At 44.0% G+C, this 11023-nt stretch overlaps 1 protein-coding gene across 1 annotated transcript in view; it reads left to right on the top strand.

Moving 5' to 3' along the window:
• Positions 1-870: 870 nt before the first annotated feature.
• pvrl2l (PVR cell adhesion molecule related 2 like) overlaps positions 871-11023 on the top strand; it is a gene marked incomplete at both ends in the record, with an annotated part of 92098 nt that continues 81945 nt past the window's right edge. The window contains 2 exons of the mRNA XM_080735451.1: positions 871-952; positions 7533-7645. Of these exons, the coding sequence (XP_080591577.1) occupies positions 871-952; positions 7533-7645 (195 nt within the window). The remainder of the gene's footprint in view (positions 953-7532; positions 7646-11023) is intronic.

Here is an 11023-nt window from a genome sequence, read left to right as displayed (position 1 = left end):
AAACAGACATGAACCAGTAGCCAATGAGACCCCAGCTCTGGCTGATGTACAGGTTTTACAGGAGCCTACAAGTGCAAATGCACCGAGACCACAACCAAAAGCTTGGTTCTGCTTTAAGTGCGGTGACAATGGCCACATCGCCAGGCAGTGTGAGAATCCTCCCAACCGAGAGCTGGTGGACCAGAAACACAGAGAGCTCAAAGTGAAACAGGATGAGTGGAGAGACAGATATGGCCAACATTTAAACTGAACAGGGTTTCAGTAGAGGGGCATACTGAGGCCCAGAATTTTAGTCCCCCATCAGAAGAAAATACTACAACTAAATGGAAAACCAAGCGAGCCGAGAATCAAAGTCATGCTGTATCTCAGCTATCAGATGAGGCGCTTCTCAGTGCCTTGGTGGGTCAAAAGCACACTGCCACAGTCGCTGTTGATGGAATTCAGTGCACCAGTCTCCTCGATTCAGGCTCCCAAGTGACAACTGTTTCCAAGTCTTTTCATGAAAATTTTCTGTCTTCACGACCCATCCAATCTCTACGTGACCTCCTGGATGTTGAGGGAGCCGGAGGACAAGCTGTACCCTACTTGGGTTACGTAGAGCTCAGCATATTCTTTCCAAAAGAAATTGCAGGAAAAGCAGAAGAAATCCGTACCCTAGCCCTCGTTGTAGCTGATTGTAGGACTAATAAGGAGGTTCCTGTGCTGATTGGGACAAATGTAATGGACATTCTGTATAAATCCTGTGTGAGCCAAGAGGAGGGATGCCTAAATAGTAAAGAAGGGCACAGTGCTTACGCTCCTCTTTTGAAAAGACTATACAATAGATATAGAGTCGAGCAAGAGAACGGAAAGGTTGGAAAAGTGAAGCTGATGAACAAGAAGTGTGTTACTATTCCAGCTGGTCAGAAGGTGGCTGTGACCGGATACGCCAGGAATGTTCACATCAGCCCAGGTGCACACCTGCTTGTTGAGCCATCAATTCAGTCTGAATCTGCTATTATGCAGTTATATCATGACAGCCCCAGCTCAGACATCCTTCAAAGTGCCCATTCTTTTAAAAAATGAGAGTGGCCATGACGTCACAGTGCCTGCTAGTCGAAACATGGCTGAACTGTACATGCCAATGACGGTCTCTCCCCTGCCGTCAGCCAATGGCCAAAGTGATGAAGCATGTACTATTCCTCACCCCGATTCAACCACAGCGGTGTGCAATAACATAAGCTCACCTGAGTCAACAGCTGTTCTGCAGTTTGATTTTAGTGATTCTCCCCTATCTGAGAGCTGGAAAGAAAGAATCACAGCCAAGTTGAACTCAATGTCAGAAGTCTTTGCTACCTATGATCTGGACTACGGATGCACAAAAGCAGTGAAGCATCGCATCAATTTGTCAGACCCAACCCCCTTCAAACAAAGACCGAGACCTATCCACCCCTCTGATTTCGAGGCAGTGAGGCTTCACTTGAAAGACCTCTATGATGCCAATATCATCCGAGAATCCGAAAGCCCTTTTGCTTCCCCGATTGTGGTAGTAAAGAAAAAGAATGGTGCTATAAGGCTGTGCATAGATTATCGTAAGCTGAACAACCAGACAATCAAGGACGCATATGCTCTGCCGAACATCGAAGAAGCTTTCTCATCTTTAGCAGGGTCAAAATGGTTCTCAGTCATGGATTTGAAATCCGGATATTATCAAGTGGAGGTCGAAGAAGGGGACAAGCACAAAACTGCATTTGTTACACCCATGGGCTTTTGGGAATTTAATCGAATGCCCCAGGGCGTCACGAACGCACCCAGCACATTCCAACGTGTAATGGAAAAATGCATGGGAAGCATGAATGTCCGTGAAGTCCTAGTCTTTATAGATGACCTCATAGTGTTTTCCAACACGCTTGAAGAGCATGAGGATCGTCTGATGCGTGTGCTCGGCAGGTTGAAGGAATTTGGACTTAAGTTATCTCCTGAAAAGTGCCAGTTCTTCAAGAAGTCTGTCAAATATTTAGGGCATGTCGTGTCAGAGCATGGAGTTGAGACAGACCCTGGGAAAATTGCTGCCCTGACAACCTGGCCGAAACCCCAAAATATCCAACAGCTCAAATCATTCCTTGGGTTCTCTGGGTATTATAGGAGATTCATAAGAGACTACTCCAAACTAGCAAGACCTCTAAATGACCTAACAGCAGGTCATATCCCATCCCGGAAGTCGGATTCACAACGTCCAAAAATCCAAAGTGTTGATATGAAGCGACCGTTTGCTGAAAGATGGACATCTAAATGTGATGATGCTTTCAACATGCTCATCCAGAAGCTCACTACTGCCCCTGTCCTTGGGTTTGCAAATGCAAGGTTACCCTACATTGTCCACACAGATGCAAGCCTACATGGACTTGGTGCAGCCCTTTATCAAGAGCAGGACGGCCAATTACGAGTGATTTCCTATGCCAGTAGAGGATTGTCAAATTGTGAAAAGCGTTACCCCGCCCACAAACTTGAATTTCTTGCCCTTAAATGGGCAGTGACAGACAAATTCTTTGACTACCTCTATGGCACGACGTTTACTGTCGTAACTGATAATAATCCCTTAACATATGTATTGACGTCAGCGAGACATCGGAGGCTGGCCGCCCTCTCGACCTTTGATTTCCAGATTCAGTACAGGGCGGGGAAGAAAAATCAAGATGCAGATGGCCTGTCAAGGCGTCCGCACCCCCAGAGTGAAACAGATGATACGTCTAAAGATGAGGACAGTCGTGTTGAACAATTCATAGCTCGAGTCATCCAGGAAAGGAAAAGTCCAGAATTCCCTCCAGATGCTGTGAAAGCTGTCTGTCAGAGACACTTTATCTTTCAGGCTCCAAGCATGGGGCCAGATGATGCTCTAGCCCATGTTGAATGTCTAGCCATGGATGCAAGTGCTATTCCAGCTGAGTTTACCCATGCTGATCTCCTTCCTGGGTCATGTACCCTGCCACGCATGTCTCAACAGGACTGGGCTCTGGAACAGCAAAATGATCCTGCCATCAGGAGGGTCATATCCTTACTGAAGACTGGGAAACGGCTGTCTTATAGAGTGAGGCAACGAGAAGAAAGGGAGGTTCAACAAATGTTACGAGTCCAGGATCAGCTGGTCTTGAGGGATGAAGTCCTCTACCGGAAACGGACTGTTGAAGGAGAGCCTTCCTATCAACTAGTCCTTCCACAAAACTACAGACAAGCAGCTCTTGAAGGTCTTCACGATGATGTTGGACACATGGGGATTGACCGAACTATGCATTTAGTTCGAACAAGGTTTTATTGGCCACGCATGGCTGATGATGTTGAAATCAAGGTCCGAACCTGTGAGAGATGCATCCGGCAAAAGGCTAGAGCTGAACGATGTGCCCCACTTGTCAACATCAAGACAAGCAGACCCCTAGAATTGGTTTGTATAGATTACTTGTCCTTGGAACCGGATGGAAGAGGGACGAAGAACATCTTGGTCATCACTGACCATTTTACCAAATATGCGGTAGCAGTCCCTACAGCCGACCAGAAGGCAAGGACTGTTGCAAAGGCATTATGGAACAACTTCTTCATCCATTACGGGTTCCCTGAAAGATTGCACAGTGACCAGGGTCGGGATTTTGAATCCACGCTGATAAAGGATCTGTGCCGTCTACTTGGAATAAAGAAAACACGTACAACACCGTACCATCCATGTGGGAATCCCGTGGAACGGTTCAACAGAACACTCCTTGGAATGTTGGGAACCCTCCAGGAAGAAGAAAAGGGGAGATGGAGAGACTTTGTGCAGCCACTGGTACACTCGTACAACTGCACCAAGAATGACACTACTGGGTTTTCTCCATACCAACTTATGTTTGGCAGACAACCGAACTTACCCATTGATCTTGCCTTTGGGCTTAATCCACAAGAACGAAGCAATGTATCTCATTCAGAGTATGTGAGGAACTTGAGGGAAAGTCTTCAGGAGAGCTATAGGATTGCTGTTGAACACAGCACCAAGCACGCCCTCCAGAACAAAAGGCGATTCGATAACAAGGTCAGAGAATCTGTACTGGAGATCGGAGATCGGGTTCTTGTGAGAAATGTTGGGATCCGTGGGAAACATAAGATAGCCGATAAATGGAGCCACACAATCCATAAAATATTGAAACGGATAGAAGACTCACCTGTTTATGTCGTGGTTCCGGAAAACAGTGATGGTCCTGAACGAGTGCTGCATCGAGACCTACTTCTACCTTGTGGGTTTCTACCCTCCACTGTCTCTGAGCAGGAACTGAACCACAACGACACTGTGAGAAGCCTGGAAAGATCCAAAGCTGGGGTCAGTAACGATGAGCAACTCCAGCTATCTGGAAGCGATGATGAGGATGATGAGCATTACTATTCTCAATTTATGCCCGAAATTGAGGCAAATGCCACTGAACGTGAAGAGATCCCTGAAACAGAACAGAGTGGGCTAGAGGCAGAGCCTACTGAGGAAGATGGTTCAGTTAAGGACACTGTATCCACTGTCGAGTCAGCTCCAGTGAGGGAGGTAACAGGGTTAACTGAGGAAGAGTCACATCTGCTATCAAGGGAATCACCATCCCATCCTCAGGATGTACACACAGAGAATGATCCAACTGTGGATGATGTGATTGACAGACCAGCAGAGGGGACTGCAGAGGACCAGGAACCTTTGGAGGAAGAGGCAACGGGAGAAGAGGACGAACAGCAGAATTCTGTCCCTGATCCTGACCATGATGAAGAAACGGAGTTCAGGAGATCTTCAAGACTAAGGGTATGCCCTAGGAGGCTGACATACCCATCACTGGGAAATCCCCTCATTTTAGTTATGCAGACTATACTGAAAGGCTTAGATGAGGTATTCTCCGAAGCTCTTAATGATGACACTATGCCTTTATCAACAATCTACAGCCTACAGTGTGAGAGACAGTGTAATGAGCATGCAGGGATGCATGCAAGTTCAGGTGGGGAGGATGTAGCCCATATGAACACTGCACTAAGAGGGGAAAATAAGACAGTGAACAAACTCTCCACCAGGGGGAGCTCCTGAGCACATGCATAGGATTGTTACCCACAGAAGAAGAGAGGAAGCAGCCACCACTGCTGCAGGAGAGCTTCTCATGTTTACAAAGGAGAGACTTCACTGTATGACACATGTTAGCAGCTCATTGATTCTGAGACTGAACATTAGAAGTGATTATACTCACAGACATTGTGTAATTATTCTGTAAATTACTGTATGCTGCCAGATGACCAGAGTGTATCGTTTACCTTTATTTTGATGAAGATTCTCTGGTGAGTGTGATTGTTTTCTGTGTGCCTTACTTAACAAGGGTGCTAAGCTAGCTTTAGCATGAAGTTGCAAGCCTGACTTCTATCTGTGTGTGGAATGTTGAAAACTAAAAAAACCAACCAGAGGCTTTCTATGTTGTGTTTGTGATAGATCAGCAGAGCTGATCTCAGAACTGTCATGTATGAATAAGCATACAAAACGAAATGTTATTATTATTATTGTGACACTAAATGTAACACTGTCACCAGTGTTCTATGTGAATGTTTACTGTATGTGTCAGCTGTAATTATGACTGTGAAGTACTTTCAGTGCGTTTTATTTTGAAAGAATGATTGATACAGTACATGATAAATAGAAATGGCATTATTGTAATCAATGTGAATGTTGGAATTAATTGAGTTCATGCCTGTGGTATACAGGTTGGTTTTTTGTATTCCTGGATTCTGAGAGAGGAGGTCAACTGAGTGAGAGGGGGACTACGTCAGGACAACATCCAGGGTTCTCCTCCTAACCTCTACGCAGCCAACAGTTCAACTTCAGCTTCATCAAGGGACTGTTCCGCCATCCGCAAGTGAAATTTAAATAAGAAAGAAAACAAACAAAGAGGCCTCTATAAAAAAAACATTGACACAAACTACCCGGGTAGATATTATAGTGAACTGGTTGAAAGAAAAAGAGCTCTATAATATATTTTCTATTTTTATTTTATTTTGTTTTGGGGAAAAGTTTACAAAGAAATAAGAGTCCTGTTGGGCCATTTTCTGTGCGCACATTTTGTTGTTATTAAATTGTTAATCATTATTCTACAGGAAATTGTCGCTGTGGTTTACTTTAACTCCTCCTGTTCCGTTCCTGATATTACAGTTTTCCTGTTTTGGTCAATTATAAATTTAGAGGGGTTACACACACACACTTTATTAAGAAGATAGACAACATTTCGATCTCACAGGATCACCATAATGACCTGATGAAGATCCTGTGAGATGGAACTGTTGTTAGCTTTTCAATAAAGTGATCCTTGAAGACGGTGTGCGGGCTCTACTACTCTTAACATTAGTTTATTTTGCCCCGCACCCACTGTTGATGTGCGTGTAATTGGGTATGCTTTGAAGTCGCATATTTATGGCATGCCATGGCATGTGCTTAATAAACCACTGCATCAGGATATACAGTATTTTTGCTAAATGAACTAGAACTAACTTCAGGTGGCTTACATATACCATGTGTGCATACAGTGCATGCACACATGAATGCATACTCTGTGCATGTATGCTGTATTGCATCATGTATGCATCAGGATGTACCATTGTTTGCATGCAGGCCAGGGGCAACAGAACCTTACATCCTCTTCAAAGGTGCTTGGCCTGTGGCGTCTCTTCTTCACAGGATACATTATACTGATGTGAGATGCTCAAACAGCAAAACAAAATGTGCCTATGTAACCATTTTAAATGTGGCACGTTGCAGCAACCTGCTGATCAGCATCTACCGTAAAGTTTTCAGAATGACTGCCGGACACTATACTAACCTTTAAAACAAAACGAAACAAAAAAAAAATGCTGTTAAAAGTTTAATCAGAGCCCCATGCCCAGCTATAGTAGCCAAGGCTTGTTTATGTTCGTGGACTCGTGGTTAACCCTTGCTGGGTAGAGGGGGAAAAGATCCCTAATTCTCTCAAAGAGTGTTGTGAGTTCTTGTGGCGCGCCTCACTGGAAGAAAAACTAAAACAAAAAGCAAGGCTGTTTTGCGTTGAATTTTGGTTGCTTTCAACAAATGGATTCAGAGAGGGTGATACAGTACAGCGTTCCTAGAGGGATCCCTGGTGGAGGATTAGCTCAAACTTAGCGAGAAAGGCCTGCTGGTTGCTGAGTTTGCTGAGACTCAGTGCCTAAGGCACTCCGTCATTGGTCGATGATGCTGCTGATGTTCTCTCCCTCTGTCTTTGGATTCCTTGGGCCCTTTCTGTGTTTCCCTTCACTCTCGGGCACTTTTAGTTTTTCCCTCCGCTCTCAGGTTTTCTGTCTGTCTCTTTCTCTGTTCTTTCTGGCGTTTTCTTTTCGCCCACTTCTCAGTTACTTTACTATCCTTTGCTGCCAGACAGAAGCAATATTGCCAGACGGACGGGAGTACTCAATATGTATTAAAAAGTTTTTACACCCTCATGTTATGTCATTCCACTTCTACATTCTGTTTTTTAATGTCTCTCTCTCTCTTCTCCTCCTCTCTCCAGGAGTTTGGAGCCAGAGGGTTCGGGTGGAGGAGGAGGTGGAGGCGTTCCCTACAGAGTCTGTAGATCTGCGCTGCCAGTTCATCGACGGAGGCGGATCGACCAAACTCACTCAGGTAAAAAAGCAAATGCTCATACAGGCTCTCATACAGGCTGCATCATTGTGACCCAAAGTCCTTGTTTTCTTCCCCCCAGAGAAGCTCAGGATTAAAACAGCTCATGTTTTTAAGTCGAATGTCTCAATATGGTGACATTTAGCTTCTCTCTGTCTCTCTTTTTTGTTTCTGTATTAATATTTTAGACATCTTGCAGCTTCATTTATCAATAGAGGCTTTTGCTAAAACTACAAAAGAAGCCCACATTCCTCTGCCATAATGTCACAAGCCCCAATGTCACAAGCCCCAAGGTCAAAACCACTTTGTGTCCAGACAACAGATTGTAACAAGTACTGCAATACCCCAGGAATATTTATTTGTGTGCAATATGGACGGGGCTGATAAAGCAAGCAGGGGAAATGGAAATTTGGGACGACAATAAAGTGGCAGAATGTACACAATTTCAAAGTCAAATAGACCACTTATCTACAACATCCGACTTGTCTTGATGAAGTAAAGCAACTTATAAAACAAACGTATTGTCTTCCAAGCAAGTTTAAACAAGAAACAAATCATTCTTAAAAGTAGTTAAATTGTAACTTTAAGAAATGTGCACATGCCCTGTATACACTTACCGTATACTGCAGGGGTCTTCAACGGGGGTCCGGGACCCCTTGGGGGTCCTCAGAGTTACTACAGGGGGGCCACCAAATCTTTGTGTGATAGGATAATTCTTTTAAATTAACAACATGAACCCTCGCATGCTTAAAGGAGTAGTTCACCCCCAAAATGTTTTTTTTCTCTATTGATTACTCATGCCATGGAGAGTAGAGTTCAATAATATTTTTTGGTTTTTGTCTAAGACAAAAATTTGATTTGAGTAAATTTCACCCCATTGATTCCGGATGGGAACGAATGGGGGTAATTGTCTCCACCAGCCGAAGGCTGAGGGAGAGTATGTTTTCCCCTCCGTCCGTCCGTCCGTCCGTGCGTCCGTGCGTCCGTGCGTGCGTCCTCGCAGTTTGTGAACAGCTAATCTCAGTCACCGTTGGCCCGATCGCTGCCAAACTGAGCACACACACTCCCTGGATGCCAATCTAGAACCTCTGCCCCACATTTTTCAAATCAGCCTCATGGTGGCGCTATAACAGGCCGATTTGTGTGGCCTGGTTGTTACCAGCTAATCTCCGGCGCCGTTGGCCCGATCGCTGCCAAACTGAGCACACACACTCCCTGGATGCTAATTCAGAACCTCTGCCCCACATTTTTTAAATCAGCCTCATGGTGGCGCTATAACAGGCCGATTTGTGTGGCCTGGTGGAGACCTGTGCTCGGAAGAGCACTGCTTCTAGTTATTATTGTTATCACATTTTTGTCTTGCGACAAAGGAATGCGACAAAAAACTAAAAATATTATTGAACTACAAGCTACAAGCTGCGAGGCGTTGAGAGGTAAGGTGTCCCTGAAAATGGTCCCCTGGTATACTGTATGTTGGTTTTAGGCAAATCATCGGGGGGACCAATCAATGTGCTAGGAGGTCTTTGTGAGATTTTGGTGGGAGGGTTGGCCCTTGAGGACGTCGTCAGGTGCCGATCTATCATGTTGAATGAATCATGTCCAGAACATTGATTGCTCATTGCTGTCAGAGTTGAGTAGGAGAGGGCGTGGGAGGGGCGTGTGATGGAAGTACACTACCACAGAAATAGAATAGGCTGTGATCTGCAGATAGAAAACCATAGTTACATTTCCATTTTAATGAATGCCTAATATATGCTGTATGTGAAAATATCACTTTTGCATGAAATTGCCAGTTTCCAAGGGACTAATCTATAGTTAGAGTTAAAGTGTACCTTCACGCTATAAGAAACACAATAGAGAAAGTAAGGGTGATCAAACACAGTAGTGACAAACGTATATAATCTGCAAATGTTGGATTATTCATTCTTTTATCTGAGAGTTGCAGGCTGTTGACAGCAGGATGTCACATATACTACCTGCCTGGTATTATGGTGTTTGCTAGTTTGCCAAAAATAGACGATCTATTATGGTGTTTGCTAGTTTGCCAAAAATAGACGATCTGAAAGCTCACAAACGTATTGCAACGCTTGTAACTTGTAGATGTGCTATTTTTGCAGAATTTATTTCTGTAAAGTGAAGTAAGAGCACACTAAATGCACTCTTTACAGCCAGGCCTGATTTATCAAGTATAGATGGCTTAAGTGGTACTGAATTTGCAGATCAACAAAAGCTAATTCATCCTTTCACAATGAATGTAAATCTCTATGCTACGATTATTGTGAGTGTTTTTTTATCATGATAAACGATAATAACCAACAACCTAATGAGGAGTGCCAGTGTGAACATGGCCTTAGACTGTCGAAGAAACACTGAACAACAATAGTCATTCATGTTAAGGTCAAGGCTGCAAAATACAGTAATCACATTTTAATCAAACGCACATTCAGGTTCGGATCTATTCATTATTATTTTAGCGGTAAATTAAGAATTCTGGCGGCCCACTGAACATAATATAGACCCCATAATGTCTTGGGTGGAAATAGGTCTGTGTGCCAGCAAACACAATAACACGCTCCAACAACCAAATGCCATAATAATTAAGACTTCATGTGTGCACTGTAACATCAAAACACACACTGTAGCAATTTAATTTCAACCATGAGAATTACAACAAAGAATACATACATAAAGACAAACAATTGTTTGATGACAATATACACATTCAAGTAAGCCTTGCCGAGCCATGAGGCTCATAGAGCCCATAGAGCAGACCTATCTCCTGTTTCTGTAGTGTGAGGCAGCTTGATGTACAAGTACACCCTCTGGACATGACGCTATACTGTAGCAGGGGTCCCTAGGGGGTCCTCAGAGTTACTACAGGGGGTCCTCCAAATCTTCAAATCTTTTTTATATTAACAAAGCAAAGCAAATATTAACGGCAAAGAGGTTTGGTGTAGAGGGGAAAAAGAGCAGACTAAGTACAGAGTAAAAGGTCAAGTTTATTAGGTAATGACGGCTCAAGTGGTTAAATATCTAAAAACACAAATTGACATGAATCCAAAATTCACTGAACTATGTGGAATCTATGAAAAGGTAGTGGGGGTCCCTGCTTCATCTCTCTCTCAACTAAGGGGTCCTTGGCCTGAAAACGTTGAAGACCCCTGCGCTTTAGTATGTCACACATTCTACTTTTTACCCCATTTTTCTCCCCATTATGCCAAAGAATTCCACCTCCCACCACACATTTCTGTGTTGTCACTGCTGTTGTATCCACCAGGAGGAAGTATACTGTATAGCAGGGTTCCCCAAATACAGTAGTTTTCCCCAAGGTCCGAATTATGTCTAGGGTACCAAGCCGAGGGCCACAACATTGCAGGGGGC

The sequence above is a fragment of the Nannobrachium achirus genome (assembly GCF_963921795.1).
Source record: "Nannobrachium achirus genome assembly, chromosome: 10".
NCBI lineage: Eukaryota > Metazoa > Chordata > Actinopteri > Myctophiformes > Myctophidae > Nannobrachium > Nannobrachium achirus.
The sequence above is the reverse complement of the archived record's forward strand: the minus strand, read 5'-3'. Positions and strand labels throughout refer to the sequence as shown.